Consider the following 16,037-nt stretch of genomic DNA (forward strand, 5'->3'; position numbering starts at 1 on the left):
TTTTTTTTTATTTTCACTTCCCTTTGAGTCACGCCACATGCATTATTCCCAGTATTTGAATACGTATATTCTGGGTGTTTCCTAATCTAGGAGGTGCTCCTAGATTGAGATTCTAAAATAACTAGCAGACCCCATTAAAAAGAAACATTCAGCATCTTTATCATGGTTTCACACTTATGGTCTGAATAGAATACTTATATGGAAAGAGAGGACGCCCCATGCATTTTGTTGTATCAAAAGAGATAATAATATACATACATCATGTAAGAACAAAATCCTCCTCCAAAATGTTGATAAATTTGATGGCATTAAAACATAAAATTAGGGCTGGCTGGTTAGCTCAGGTGGTTAGAGTGCAGTGTTGGTAAAACCAGGGTCAAGGGCTTGGATCCCCGTATCGGCCACCAAAATATAATAATAAAATAAAATTGTATAAGTCAAAAATCTTTGTAAACAAAATTTTTAGAAAGTGAGAAAAATATTAGCAACATATGTGACACAGGGTTCATTTTCCTTATATACAAATGGTTTTATAGATTGTTAAGAAAAAGACAAGCCAATGGAAAAATGGGCAAAGCTCATGAAGAAATGCTAGAGGAAATGTAAATGGTCAATAAACATAAAAATATGCTTCACTTCATCATTAAATCCATAGAAAGTAAAAAAAAATGATATTGATAAAAATTCTTTAAAAAATATTAATACCCAGTGTTGGCCAGAGTTTTTTGAGATAATTGTAGATTCACATGCAGTTATAATAATACAGAGAGATCCCATATGCCCTTTACCTAGTTTTTCCTAATGCAAATATCTTACAAAACTAGGGTACAGTATCACAACCAGGAAACACTGACACAGTCAAGCTACAGAAGTGGGGAAACAGGTTGGGATGGGGTTGGACGGACAACTCTCACATTTTGTGTGTCCATAATATTTGAACCCTTTATAATAAACATATATACTTAAAAGCAGCAATAAAAATATTTCTTATTGATTTGAAACGAACACATACACTTCCACAGAGTATATTCTAACAAATCAAATGAACCCAGTTTAAATTCCATTTCTTGGAATTTAGTGGTTTTATATCTTGGGCAAGCTCCCTACCCTCTCTCAGCCTGTTTACTCATTTTTATAAAATGTGGGTAGCAATATCTCAAATAAGTTAGTGTGAAATCAAATGAATAGAGTATAGAAATGAATGGTTAATCGTAGCACTGAACGAGAAGTAAGCTGTGGACCAGATGCAGAGGAGAACCAGCAAGAGGAATCCTGGGTGGAGATTAAAATAGAATAGCCAGAGGTGAAACAAACCAGAGAGCAGTGGCCTGGAAGCCAGAGACAGAAGATTTATCAAAGCAGGAGGAAGGGCATGAAGTGCCGCAGAGAGGTTGAGTGAGCTGCGAAGTCTATAGGCTGGGAACAGAGGTCCTGGTGACCTTGGTGAGCCATTTCAGCAGTTGGGCACAGGAGCCTGACTGCAGTCGGGGGAGCAATGAAAGAGGTGGCAAGAGCAGACAGCCATTTCCACAAAGCAGGGGAGCCTGAGCAGAGCCATCCCACAAAGATGCCACATCCTCAGCCTACACAGCACTTTTGTGCAAGTGAAGAAGCCTTGTGGAAATGAGCGTGAAGGGGGGGCCATGAGGAGGAAAGACGAAAAAAAGATTTAGGAAAGGGCAGTCCCGGGGGCTGGGCAGGGACGGGCCGGAGCTGCCATGATGCACTTCTGGTGGAATCCACTCCTGGTGCCCTCCTTGGCCTCTCCCCTGTCTTTTCCGGCCAATGCCCATGTGGAAGAGTCTGGGGGGGTTGTATTTCTCTCTGAAAAAGGGGTTTTGGTCACCAAAGTAAGATTTTTAAAAATTGACCCATGTGAGTTTTTCCTCCCATGTGAATTTTGAATATGTGACTCATTCTCTTTGGTCTTCCCCCTTTTCATTTTTTTTTATTTTCACTTCCCTTTGAGTCACGCCACATGCATTATTCCCAGTATTTGAATACGTATATTCTGGGTGTTTCCTAATCTAGGAGGTGCTCCTAGATTGAGATTCTAAAATAACTAGCAGACCCCATTAAAAAGAAACATTCAGCATCTTTATCATGGTTTCACACTTATGGTCTGAATAGAATACTTATATGGAAAGAGAGGACGCCCCATGCATTTTGTTGTATCAAAAGAGATAATAATATACATACATCATGTAAGAACAAAATCCTCCTCCAAAATGTTGATAAATTTGATGGCATTAAAACATAAAATTAGGGCTGGCTGGTTAGCTCAGGTGGTTAGAGTGCAGTGTTGGTAAAACCAGGGTCAAGGGCTTGGATCCCCGTATCGGCCACCAAAATATAATAATAAAATAAAATTGTATAAGTCAAAAATCTTTGTAAACAAAATTTTTAGAAAGTGAGAAAAATATTAGCAACATATGTGACACAGGGTTCATTTTCCTTATATACAAATGGTTTTATAGATTGTTAAGAAAAAGACAAGCCAATGGAAAAATGGGCAAAGCTCATGAAGAAATGCTAGAGGAAATGTAAATGGTCAATAAACATAAAAATATGCTTCACTTCATCATTAAATCCATAGAAAGTAAAAAAAAATGATATTGATAAAAATTCTTTAAAAAATATTAATACCCAGTGTTGGCCAGAGTAAGCAGCAATAAAAATATTTCTTATTGATTTGAAACGAACACATACACTTCCACAGAGTATATTCTAACAAATCAAATGAACCCAGTTTAAATTCCATTTCTTGGAATTTAGTGGTTTTATAATCTTGGGCAAGCTCCCTACCCTCTCTCAGCCTGTTTACTCATTTTTATAAAATGTGGGTAGCAATATCTCAAATAAGTTAGTGTGAAATCAAATGAATAGAGTATAGAAATGAATGGTTAATCGTAGCACTCTGTAAATAACAACACTCTTGTCAGTATCATTAAGGGATAATTAAATAGTAATGTGTGATTGTACCTGAAGCTACTGTTGATGCACAATGTGACACCTGAAGCTGGGGGACCTGAAGCAGTCTGAACACGTGGGTAAGCATGTTCAGAGTTGAGTGCGTGATAGGGTAGCACGTCACACTTGAGTTTCAGAGGATATTATACTGGTTTGTAGGGAAAGACAGCTTAGTAGGATGGAAAAGGAAGAATTCTGGCACTTTCAGAAGCCAAGCTTCCAGGTTATATCCTGGGGGAGGTCAAGTTAGAGTGATGTTTCTCTGTAATCCTGGTTACTTTGCAGCCTGACAGTGTTTCTGGTTTACATCATGAACCCTCTGCCTTTTCTGTGTCTCACCTTCCTAATCTCAGTGGTTTCACCTTCTCTTACATACACAGAAAGAAAACATTGGGGAACTAACTTAACCGATCCAGACCATTGTTTTTCACGTTTACATGAGATTGCAATCTATGTGTTTATACCCAAATTACTTGCAAAATTGGATGACTCTCCTATCTCTCGTACTTGGATATGGCTCTCGGTAGAAAACACAAAATATGAATCCTGGATTCTTGCCTTGCGATCTGATCAGTCTTGTTAAGTATTATTCCACTACATTAGTTTATTTTAGGGCTTACTTGTTAATTTCTGAGTCTGCCAGAACATCCCTACAGTGGAAGGGGACGTGGGGATCACCAATCACCTGCTGATTAAGAATTGCTGTAGGGCTACTTTGGTGGGTTGTTGTTTTTTTTTTAACTTATTGATAATGCATTCTCCCTAGTAGCTTCCCTAACTCCAAAGTTAAGCATAGTTAATTCATTTTATTTAAATTTAGCCAATTAATGTGTAGTGGGTTTTATTTTAAATTAAACTGGGGGTTTTTTTTTTGAGATAATTGTAGATTCACATGCAGTTATAATAATACAGAGAGATCCCATATGCCCTTTACCTAGTTTTTCCTAATGCAAATATCTTACAAAACTAGGGTACAGTATCACAACCAGGAAACACTGACACAGTCAAGCTACAGAACATTTCTGTCACCACAAGGATCCCTCATGTTGCCCTTTTATGGCTATTCCCACCCACTCCCCCACCCTCCATCACTATGAATCTGTTCTCCATTCCTGTAATTTTTAAGAATGTTATGTCAGATAATCATACAGTATGTAACCTTTTGAGACTGGCTTTTTTTACAGAGCATAATTCACCCAAGTTGTTGTGTGTATCCATAGTTCATCTTTTCTTTTGGAGTAGTTTTCCATGGTATGGATATACCACAAGACGTATGTGTTTAACTATTCAGCCACTGAAGGACATCTGAGTTGTTTCTAGTTTTTATTTTTGTTTTGTCAACTGGTCGGTATGGGGAATCCAAACCCATGACCTTGGTGTTATAAGACTGTGATCTGGCCATCTGAGCCTGTTTCTAGTTTTTGACTATTAGGACTAAAGCTGCTATGGACAAGTTCATCTTTTCTTGTGGAGTAGTTTTCCATGGTATGGATATACCACAAGACGTATGTGTTTAACTATTCAGCCACTGAAGGACATCTGAGTTGTTTCTAGTTTTTATTTTTGTTTTGTCAACTGGTCGGTATGGGGAATCCAAACCCATGACCTTGGTGTTATAAGACTGTGATCTGGCCATCTGAGCCTGTTTCTAGTTTTTGACTATTAGGACTAAAGCTGCTATGGACATTCGTGTACAGGTTTTTATGTCAGCATATGTTTTTATTTCTCTGGAATAAATGTCTAAGAGTTCAATTGCTGGGTCATATGGTCGTTGCATGTTTAGGTTTTTAAGCAACTGCTTACTGTTTTCCAGAGTGGCTGTGCCATTTTTGTATGCCTGCTAGTAATGTATGAGGGATACAGTTTCTCCATATCCTTGTCAGCATTTGGTATCATTAAATTTTTTTATTTTAGCTATCCTGATAGGTATGTGGTGATATCATGGTTTTAATTTGCTTTTCTCTAGTGATTAATGATGCTGAACACCTTTTGTGTGTTTGACATCTGTATATTCTCTTTGGTGAAATATCTCTTCAAGTTTATTGCACATCTTCAATTTGATTGTTTCATTATTTACTGCTGAGTTTTAAGAGTTCTTTATAAATTCCAAATACCAGTCCTTTGTCAAAGGATGAGTTTGCAAAGGTTTTCAGATATTTTCTCCTAGTCTTTTGCTTGTCTTTTTATCCTCTTAACAGGGTCTTTTACAGAGCAGAAGTTTTTACTTTTGATGAAGTCCAGTTTATCAATTCCTCCTTTATGGATTCTGCCTTTGATGTCAAGTGTAAAAACTCTTTGCCTAGCCCTAGCACCTTAAGATTTCCTTCCATGTTTTTTCCCAAAAGTTTTATAGTTTTGTGTTTTACATTTATGTCCATGATCCATTTTGAGTTAATTTTTATGTAAGGTATGAGACTTAAGTCAATGTTTTTTGTTTTTGTTTTTTGGCTTATAGAAGTCCAACTAATTCAGCACCATTTGTTGAAAAGATTATTCTTCTACCACTGAATTGCTTTTACGCCTTTGTCAATAATCAATTGGGCATATTTATGTGTGTCTACTTCTGCATTCTCTATTCTGTTCCACTGATTTGCATGTCTGTCCCTCTGCCAGTACCACACAGTCGTGAATGCTACAGCAATATAATACATCTTGAAATTAGGTAGACTGGTTCCTCCCATGTTATTATTCTTTTTTTAAAATTGTTTTAGCTATTCTAGTTCCTTTGCCTTTACATATACATTTTAGAATAATCTTGTCTATGTCTACAGAAACAAATCTTGCTGGGGTTTTGATAGGAATTATGTCAAACCTACATATCAATTTGGGGAAAATTGATATATTTACTATGTTGTCTTCCTGTCCATAAATGTAGTATCCATAAACGTCTATTTCTTTAGATCATCTTTGATTTCTCTCATATGCATTTTGTAGTTTTCAACATACAAGTCCTGCACGTGGTTTGTTAGATTTACATCTGTCTGTTTCATTTTTTGAGAGATTATAAATGGTATTATATTTTTTAATTTCAGTGTCCACGTGTTTATTGCTACTATATAAAATTACAGTTGATTTTTTTGTTTATCTTGTATGTCTATGACCTTGCCAAACTCATTTATTAGTTCTAGGAGTTTTTTATAGATTCCTTGGAATTTTCTATGTTATAATCATGTCATCTACAAATAGGGACAGTTTTATTTCTTCCTTTCCCATTTCTATGCCTTTTATTTCCTTTCTTGTGTTATTGTACTAGCTAGTACTTCTACTACTGTGTTGAATAGTGACAGCAGACATCTTTGCCTTGTTCCCAATCTTAGGGAGAAAGCACCCACTCTTTCTCACCACTAAGTATAATGTTAGGTATAATGTTGATCTATGTGTAGTAGGCTTTTATAAATGTAGTTTGACTGTGGAAAAGGAGCAGCCTAGTGATTGGATGAGCCAGGCAATATCAGATAGCTTTTCTACTGTATACAGATTCAGGCAAGAGTGGTTTGCTTGGGTGAAGTATGAGTAATGAAAATCATAGAATTTGGAGTCAGAACATTCAGATTTAAATTTTGACTCTCCCACCTTCCAGCTAGATGGCCTGAGACAAATTACTTATCCCTCTCAAAACCTATTTCTTCATCCACAAAAAAAGGAGGCAGAGCATCAATCCTGCTTCTTCACACAGTGTGAAGAGTCAAAGAGATAATGGATGTGTCAGCTATCCAGTCGCTGGCATGTGCACACAGTAGGAGCTGGCAAATTGTCCCAAACTTAGTAAGACTTTTACCTTGCCTTGCTGTGATCCTGCCCCAGCACCTGAATTTATCTATGATTATGGAAGATTTGACAAATGCTGATGGATCGTTAGATTTTGCATTTGGGATCTTAAACTAAAAGACTTCACAATTCAGAAATATTAGCTGTCTCAAGGACTTGATGCTTGAAGACAGACTACCTGAGTTCATTTCCTGGTTTCTCCACTTACCATCTGTGTAAGCTTGAGCAAATCACATAACCCCCTAATTTACCCTAAGTGATGTCATCTGTAAAATGGGAGTAATGACAAAACTACTTGAGTTTAGTTATGAAGACTACATGAGTTAATTTATGAACATTTTAGCAGCTCCTGACATGTTAACTATGATGACATGTTAGCTATGATCATTACTATTGGTGACTATAAAGGACACATATTTATTTGAATCACCTTTCTTAAAAATAAAATTGTTTGCTTTGCAGATTTTTTAAAAAAATGGATTTGGCCAACCATGGACTTATTCTACTGCAACAGTTAAACGCTCAGCGAGAGTTTGGTTTCCTGTGTGACTGCACGGTTGCAATCGGCGATGTATACTTCAAGGCACACAAATCAGTTCTTGCTTCATTCTCCAATTACTTTAAGATGTTGTTTGTCCATCAGACCAGGTAACTAAAGTGGTTGATAATAACCTAATGACTGTAGACTTCTTAACCTCCCTGTTCCTTGCTCTCATCAAGACCATGGGTCTCTCTACCTCTCCCTAGGCTCCTAGGCGCCCAGTTCCCTTTTGACTCCACTTGTCCCCTACCCATCGTGGTCACTCATGCTTTCAGTAGCACTTGACAGTCACCAGACCTGCTTGCTCCATGCAGCCCCTCCACCTCCAAATGCCCTCACTAGTGTCACCTACATAGTCAGGATCAATTCCCTTACAAGGCAGCCACGTGACCTCAGTGGACCCTCTATCAGTAATCTTTTCTGGACTCGTTATCTAATCCCTTTCTCTCACTCCTCCAGCCTGTCCCCTAAGTATCTCCCTGACTTCATATTTATTCTTGTCTTCTACTCTAATCAGAAGCTTGAGGGCATGAATTCCCCCAATTACCTCTTCTCTATCTTAAAATGGCTCCATGTCTTTGCTCCATTTTTTCCTTCCCATCTCTCCTATCCTAGGGAAAAGGACCTCTCTGTGCCTAAGGAAAATAATCTTCCTCTCTCCCTCATGCTCCCAGATCCTACCCGATAGTTTTTATTTTATACTTTTCAGCCCCCCTCCCCCCAGTTTCTGAGGGATCAGGACTTCCTTGGCATCACTGCCTACTTGAATTATGGGGCTGCTTCGCCTCTGTTTTCCTGTGAAAGCTCTTAAAAGGGTAGTCTGTGTCCTTCCTCATCCCACACTCTTCCTATCCATGTGCACTGTGGTTTCCACCCCCTCACTCTTCTGAAATCATTTCTCGAAGGTCACCCCTTCATCAAAACCACTGCCTTTCTCTCAGTCTCTGTCCTCCTATCCTCTGCAGCATTTGCTACTGTTTTCTTCCTTCTCGGGCGGGTCATCCACGTTTTTATAACTGAACATTCCTTGTTCTTCTGCCCTCTAAGCCCAGGCCTTCCATGAGCTGTGGTCCTGGGCTCTCTATGCTTTGTGCACTCTCCCAGAGATGCTTATCTGTTTTCCTAGATCTTGCCTCTGCTGGAAACTCCAGTTTATAGTGCTGGCCTGGATCTCTTTCTCCAGAACTCTCTTCCCAAGGCCCTGGGCTGCCTGCTGAGCCTTTAGAGTCGAATATCTCCTTTTATCTCATTTAGCATGGGATGCTTATCTGTTTTCCTAGATCTTGCCTCTGCTGGAAACTCCAGTTTATAGTGCTGGCCTGGATCTCTTTCTCCAGAACTCTCTTCCCCAGGCCCTGGGCTGCCTGCTGAGCCTTTAGAGTCGAATATCTCCTTTTATCTCATTTAGCATGTCTAAAACTGAATTAAGTCTCTCCCTGAAGTCTCTCCTGACTTGCCTATTTTCTTATCATCGAGTAACCCAAGCTTAAAATCCCTTTCAAATCACATCTTATCAGTCTCCAAATCATGTTTTCTTCAAAATCTGTTTCACATTTGTCCTTCCCTTCCTCCACTTTCTCACTTCCATTTCCTAATCATTCATTTTCTGCACTGCTGTCAGATTAATTTTCCTAAACGCTGCTTTGATTGAGGTGTGCCTTTGATCAGAAACCTGCTGGATTGTGTTATTCCTTTGATCAGAAACCTAGAGGATACCCGTTGCATATCAAAATAACATACAGGCTACTTATTCTGTCATTCAAGGCCCCGCAGGCTTGGAGCCTGACCTCCTTCCAGCCTCCTCTCTGACTGGGCCCCTCTGGGACGCCACGCCCCTCATCTTCACCTTGGCCTGACCTGCTTTCTTGGCTTTGGCTCACCTGGACCACATTTTACTGGTGTCCTGCCCACACCCTGAATCCCAGCTCACACATCACCTCATCCATGACCCCTGCCCAATCAAGTGAACCAAAATGATCCAAGTGACCTCATCTCTCAGCATTCATAGAACTTTATTTGTGTCATTTTACAAGAGCTACACATCTTCCCTGTGTTGTTATTTGTGTACTTCCCTCCTCATCTGTAAGTTTCTTGAGGGCAGAGACTGGGTTTTACAAACCTTTGTGAACACCAGAGTAGAACAGGTTTTTGCACATAATAAAAGAGCCACATGATAAATGTCTGGAGGAGCAGAAGGGGAGGATGACAAAGTAAGAGGATTGTGGGGGAGGAGAGGTTGTTCATCCTGCAGCACTAAGATGTCCCCTTTAACTTCATGGTGTTAGAGACTTCATGGCTGATGGGGGCTTTGTATTTAAAAGTCTCAACACAATGAGTTAAATTGTGTTGAAAGAAGACCTTAATTTTGAGGAACGAAAGAATACCGTGCAGTGGGTTTTAATTAGATGCAGGAAACTTATCTGAAGTGTAAGGCTGTAAATAAGTGCCTTTCTAACAAGAGAATGTATTATTTGTGTAGTGGAATTCCCTACACAAATAAGCAATAGTGTGTGTTACTGCACCAGAGGTGGCACATGCCATTTGGGCTGCTGCCTGGTGGCTGGCCTTGCCCACCCCCACATGCAGAATTCAAACTCACTGAGGCAACGCAAACACAGGGTGAAGACAGGGACGTGCTTTTAAACCATGAACTGCCACCTGCTACTCAGATGTAGACTGAGAATACAGTCAGAATATTTTCAAGTTTAACTTAGGGAGTGTTTTATGTCTGTAGTTACCACTAGATGTCTCTGTCTTAGGCATGCTACTCTAAGTGGTAAATTTAAATCTGGAAGGACTGCAGACTCTGAGCTCTTGAAAATAAAACTACTCAGGGACAGGCCTTGCTAAGTAAAACCTTCTGATAGTGTTTAACATTATTTAAAAATCCTTATTTTCAAAGTCCTTTGAGACTTTTATTTTAAAGTTCTAGTGAAGCTAAAATTGAAAATGGAAATTACCATGAACGTTTACACAGAAGGGCTTGTAGCTGTACTAAGACTATATTCATTTTTTTCCTACATAAAAGTGTTATGTCAAACAGACATCTGCAGATCAAACCCCTTAGATGTAATTATATTGTAGAGAGCTATGTCTTTCCCAGAGGAGTGGGAAATCACCAGAGTCTGGCCTGCAGCAAGCTGAGTGATTGAGAGAGAGAAGAGACAGGTCAGGCTGCCTGGGAGTAATGCAGTCAACGATGGAGTTGGCTGCAATGTGACATAAGGAACTCGGAAAAATTACACCAGTTTTTTAAGTGTGTGTGTGGACAAGTATGCACATGTGCTTATGCTTTAAAAAAATTTTTTTTAATAAACCAAAATAAATTAGAGTCTAGAGACCGCCCTGGGCCCTAGGGCCCCTTGTGAGCCCCAGGGACTGGCTACTTTCCTGTCTCTGGCAGGTCACCAGTGCTGCCTGGCCCCTTGGAGGCCTTCTCTTTGGATCCTTCCTTTCTTTGCCATCAGAGACTGCATAGAGTTCTTTAGAATCTGAGCAGCTTAGAGTCACTGTTCACAAGAGTTAGACAGGACAGCCTATCCAACAACAAATGAAAGAAAATTACAAAACTAAGGCCAAAGTGTTTCTAGAAAGGGCATCTGCTGGGTAGTACCTTTCACCGGTGCTAAAAAACAAGGCGTTCCATTGAATTTCTGCTCTTCTACTTTTGCGGGGAGGGGAGTCTGCTAGAGGGCTCACTTACTCTATCCTCTCTTTCTTGCTTGAGGACAAAAGGTGCCTGATAGTCCAGCATGATTTGCATCTCTGAAGGTCTTTGATTCCCAGTTTTCCAGGCCTCTGCCTGATCCTGGAAAGACCCCTCTAGGCATTTCTTCACTTGGGAGTTGATTGTTTACTGGTCTTCCTCCCCATACATAACCCCCTGAAGCTTTCTTCTGAATATTGAATTTCCCCAGAGAATCTCAATATGCTATAACTGTACACATGGTAATGTTGGAACACCTCTTGTGCTTAAAGGGAAGACCATCTGTATTTGCTTTTCTCCTTAAAGGAATGTAAGAAGACTGCAAATAAAGATATGAATGATCTGTGTGTCTTTTTTAAAAGAAAAATAGTCACATGTATTCTTCCCTTTGTACTGTCAAAAGGATGCTAGTTTTTATGTTCTACTTTTATTCTTTGACTTCCATACTTTAGAGTCAGACATTTTTCACACCATTATTTGTATACAGTCTTCTTGACACATTGATAGTAATACATAATTATTCAAATCTGTCGCAAATTGCTGTTATAGTCACTTTTTTCTTGTTTTTAGTGAAATTAAATGTTAAATTTAGAAGGGCAGGATATGCTATTAATATTTTGGCATATTGAAAAATATTTGTTAATAAAATGAACATCGTTGCTAAAAGAGCAAAAAAAAGTTATAATTCCAAGAATTGGTACAATCAAAAATAATTATAAATTCTAGAGGTATTCGAGGAAGCTGTCTTTGAAGCTGAAAGTGCATTGTCTACAGAATATTTTCACTCAGGGGACAATAACATATACCTCATGATATGTGGATATGTACCTCATTGATTTCTAAGGATGCATTAGAATTCCTGTCATTACTGATGGTCTGGGAAGGATTCTTGGCCTCTTCATTACTGCTACTTGTTCAGGATGATGTTTCTGAAATGAAGCAAACAGTAGAGTCTAAAAGTTAGATAATCTCCATCACCACCAACTGCTTCAGTACCTTATCTACCACAGGATCGTTCAATACTCTGAAAGATCTTGGTGTGGTGGCTTTGAAATTAGACAGACCTAGATTCAATTCCCGATTTCACCACTTACCAACTCTGATTTTGAGCAAGGTAGTAGCCCCTCTGCGCCTCAGACCCTACCTGTAAAATGAGAATGAAAGGCAGTTGAATGAGAGAAAGCCCAGCAGCAGGGCTGATGCTGATGATTACACTCGAGGAGGAACAGAGTTGTCCGGAGCCCCTTTTCAGTGCAATCAGCAATGCCAGCACAGTGGCCTGCCTTCCCTGCTCTTCCCCTCTCCTACAGTGCTTCAGCCTTCTGCTGGAGATGGCCGCATAGCACCAACAGAATTAGGTTTTATTCCTCTCTTTTCGTAGTTCCCCCATGTTTTACAAGTGAAAAAACTTTCTAATCAGATAGGTTGTTTGACTTACCTTAAAAGATGTCCTGCTGAGCTCTAGATTGGATCAATACAGAACCCTAAGCCTTTAGCTAAAAGACCTGCTAGATCAGTGGTTCTAGCAGAAATAGGAAATGGTCTCATTTCATTTGTTTTTGTGTCACTTAAGTGTCCATTTTTTTCTTCAGGCTTTTTGTTATCATTTGAGGTACCGATTGGTATTTACTTACAGATTTCCTTACTTGTTTCTTTCAGTGAGTGTGTCCGTTTGAAACCAACTGACATCCAGCCTGATATTTTCAGCTATCTCTTACATTTGATGTACACTGGAAAGATGGCACCTCAGCTTATTGATCCTGTTCGATTAGAACAGGGGATCAAGTTTCTACATGCTTACCCCCTGATCCAGGAAGCCAGCCTCGCCAGCCAGGGTGCCTTTTCTCATCCCGACCAGGTGTTCCCTCTGGCTTCTTCTTTATATGGCATTCAGATTGCAGATCATCAGTTGAGGCAAGCCACCAAGATTGCTTCAGCGCCTGAAAAACTTGGGCGAGAGCCAAGGCCACAGCCCTCCAGAATGAGCCAGGAGCAGGTGCCTGAGGCCTCGCAGATGTCTCAGCTGACTTCAAATCTGGCCCAGGTGAATCGGACAAATATGACTCCCTCGGACCCACTGCAGACCTCTCTGTCTCCAGAACTTGTTTCCACTCCTGTGCCTCCCCCTCCTTCCGGGGAGGAGACCAATCTAGAAGCCTCTTCCTCTGATGAACAGCCTGCATCCCTCACGATAGCCCACGTCAAGCCGAGCATCATGAAGAGGAACGGAAGCTTCCCAAAGTACTATGCCTGCCACCTGTGCGGCCGGCGCTTCACCCTCCGGAGCAGCTTGCGGGAGCACCTCCAGATTCACACAGGAGTACCTTTCACATCCAGCCAGCAGGGAGAGAGCCGCGTCCCCCTGTCTCTCTGCAGCAGTGCAGCCGACCTCGGCAAAGACACCATGGAAGTGCCTGAAGCCGGGATGGTAAGTGACAGCGAGCTGCAGCACATCTCCGACTCGCCCATCATCGACGGGCAGCCGCAGTCGGAAACCCCGCCGCCCTCCGACATCGCAGACATCGACAACCTGGAGCAGGCCGACCAGGAGAGGGAGGTGAAGCGGCGCAAGTATGAGTGCACCATATGCGGACGTAAATTCATCCAGAAGAGCCACTGGCGGGAGCACATGTACATACACACCGGGAAGCCTTTCAAGTGCAGCACCTGTGACAAGAGCTTTTGCAGGGCCAACCAGGCTGCCCGCCACGTGTGCCTGAACCAGAGCATCGACACGTACACCGTGGTGGACAAGCAGACGCTAGAACTGTGCACGTTCGAGGAAGGTAGCCAGATGGACAACATGCTGGTACAGACCAGCAAACCCTACAAATGCAACTTGTGCGACAAGACCTTCTCAACACCCAACGAGGTTGTTAAGCATTCATGCCAAAACCAGAACTCGGACGTCTTTGCCCTAGACGAAGGGCGCTCCATTCTCCTGGGCAGTGGGGACTCAGAAGTAACGGAACCTGACCACCCAGTGTTAGCTTCCATCAAAAAGGAACAGGAAACTGTGCTATTAGACTGAATGTGACTTATCTTTTAAAAAACTGTCATTTTTACAAAGACTATCTTCCTTCCCTTCCCCCAGTTCAGAACTGTAGTTCTCCATGGCATGACACAAACAGGTCCCTGTTCCTTCTCCCCAGTCTCCAGCCCCACTTCTGTAAAGGTGTTGTGCATTATAAACCTGGAATATATTTACTTTAATTCAGGGGCTATTGGAAAGAGAATGGTCAGTAGTACTTACAAAGTAAAATCGATTTTTGAGAAGTTGTAGATTATTTAAAAGCATACTTGGAACTAATGAGGGTATATAGTAAAACAAAACAACTAGAATGCAATTTGGTAAGCTAAAATTATGACTTTCCCCGGGTAATGAGTCTTCCTTCTCAAACTGTCAAAAAATGCAGCATGCTTCTTAGAGATACAGCTGGGCTCTGTACTATGCAAAACCTAGAAAGTATGGGGAAACTTTAAACCCTAGAAAACGTTCTTAGTATTTATCTTCCAGGTGTCTTATTTCAGAATGCATCCTTTGAGATTATGTCCAGTTGAGAAAAATCATTAGTTAAGAAATCTATTTTAACAAAACACAAAAGAGAAAAAGTAATAATGTGATGGCAATCTTAATTTGGGGGTAAAACGTGACAAGCTGTGAGTTTGTGTGTTCATAAGGGAAAATGTGTGGATACTTGCTATAAACAGGTGAATTAATGCACATGCCTTATCTCTGCTGGCTTCCTTCCAAGTTGAACAACAACAAAATGCTGTATTTTAGTTTCTGAAAAGTTTCTTGTCTGTTTTAAAAATCCGATTTGAAAGTACTATTCTATAGATTGTCTTTCTGAATAGAAAATGGAATGCCATTTTCTAGCAATTGCCTGTGGTAATTCATTTTAGCACCAGCCGGCTGCTTTTAAATCAGTGTGTACATCGCAGGGGAAAGGGTCTGGGAATATGCGTCCTGCAGGGGGAGCTATGAGCAGAAGATGTTGTAACTTTAATGACTAAAAAAGTCAATGCTAATAGTTTACTGGCAACATTCATTGAAGCATCAAAAGTGGCAAAGAGAAATCAGGACAAAAAATCCAACTGCTGTTTGGGGAAAAAAAAAACTTTACTATTTTGATGTTTATTCTCCAATTTTTTTTAACATCTGAAATTTTCTCTGTTGGTAAAACCTATCCATTCATCTTCCCTTAGGCCAGTAACAGAATGGCCTCACAGATAAAATAGGAGCTAGAAATAAGGACCCAAGAGGAAAGGGAAGGGGGAGAAGAGTTAATAGCTATACTGTATGTACATGTTAAAAACTGAATATCCCATCATCCTATTTCATGTATAGTTGAGTTCTCAGATTTGTAAGTTTTTATACATCCTTTCATTGAATAAACATTTAATTAAACGGTATATGATTTTATCTTTATGTATTTGTCTACCCAAAGAAATGCAGGAAGGGAAAGTATAGAAAGCATTGCATGGGGAGTCATTTTCTTGCTGTACCTCCTTCCTTTTGTCTGCAGAACTTTGGGCACCTCCCCTAACCTGAGTGGAAATTCCAACATTTGTAAAATGAAAATGTTGATAACTGCATTGAGTTATAAGATTAAGATTAAGTTATTAATCAAATGAGTGAACACATCTGTGAAAATGCAGTGAATGAAGTTTGGCCAGGAGTGGGTCTAGAGATCATCTCCAACTTTCTCTTACAAGGAAAAAAAAAAGGCCCGGAGGTGTTTGCCTAAAGATGACACAAATTCAAAGTGCTGTGTAAACCTAGATTATTAAATATTGAGTGGTTTCCAATGATTTCATCTTTCTTAAAAAAAAACTATTCACATCTCCCAACTTGAATGAGAGCCTTGTGCCAAGTTAACTTCTCTGAATATCTGTGAAAATGTAAATCAGGCTGTGCCTCTGTGGTCCTCCACACCACCCCACACAGCCAAAGGGCAGTGTCTTGGAGACCAGAAAGTGTTGGGAATCACAGAGATATGGTGGGTGAGGGCATGATGCCAGTCTGCCCAGTTCAGCTCCCACAGCGGT

General features: G+C 40.4%; 1 protein-coding gene across 2 annotated transcripts in view; it reads left to right on the forward strand.

Moving 5' to 3' along the window:
- ZBTB2 (zinc finger and BTB domain containing 2) overlaps positions 1-15,401 on the forward strand; it is a 24,315-nt gene extending 8,914 nt beyond the window's left edge. Inside the window, exons 2-3 of one of the 2 annotated variants that reach the window (XM_008575119.1) lie at positions 7,201-7,386; positions 12,645-15,401. In XM_008575119.1, coding sequence (XP_008573341.1) covers positions 7,201-7,386; positions 12,645-14,016 — 1,558 coding nt within the window. In that variant the 3' untranslated portion in view covers positions 14,017-15,401. The remainder of the gene's footprint in view (positions 1-7,200; positions 7,387-12,644) is intronic. The other variant, XM_008575120.1, reaches the window with a different exon arrangement.
- The last annotated feature ends 636 nt before the right edge of the window (positions 15,402-16,037 follow it).

This window comes from Galeopterus variegatus, unplaced genomic scaffold (assembly GCF_000696425.1).
Source record: "Galeopterus variegatus unplaced genomic scaffold, G_variegatus-3.0.2 Scaffold1140, whole genome shotgun sequence".
Lineage (NCBI taxonomy): Eukaryota > Metazoa > Chordata > Mammalia > Dermoptera > Cynocephalidae > Galeopterus > Galeopterus variegatus.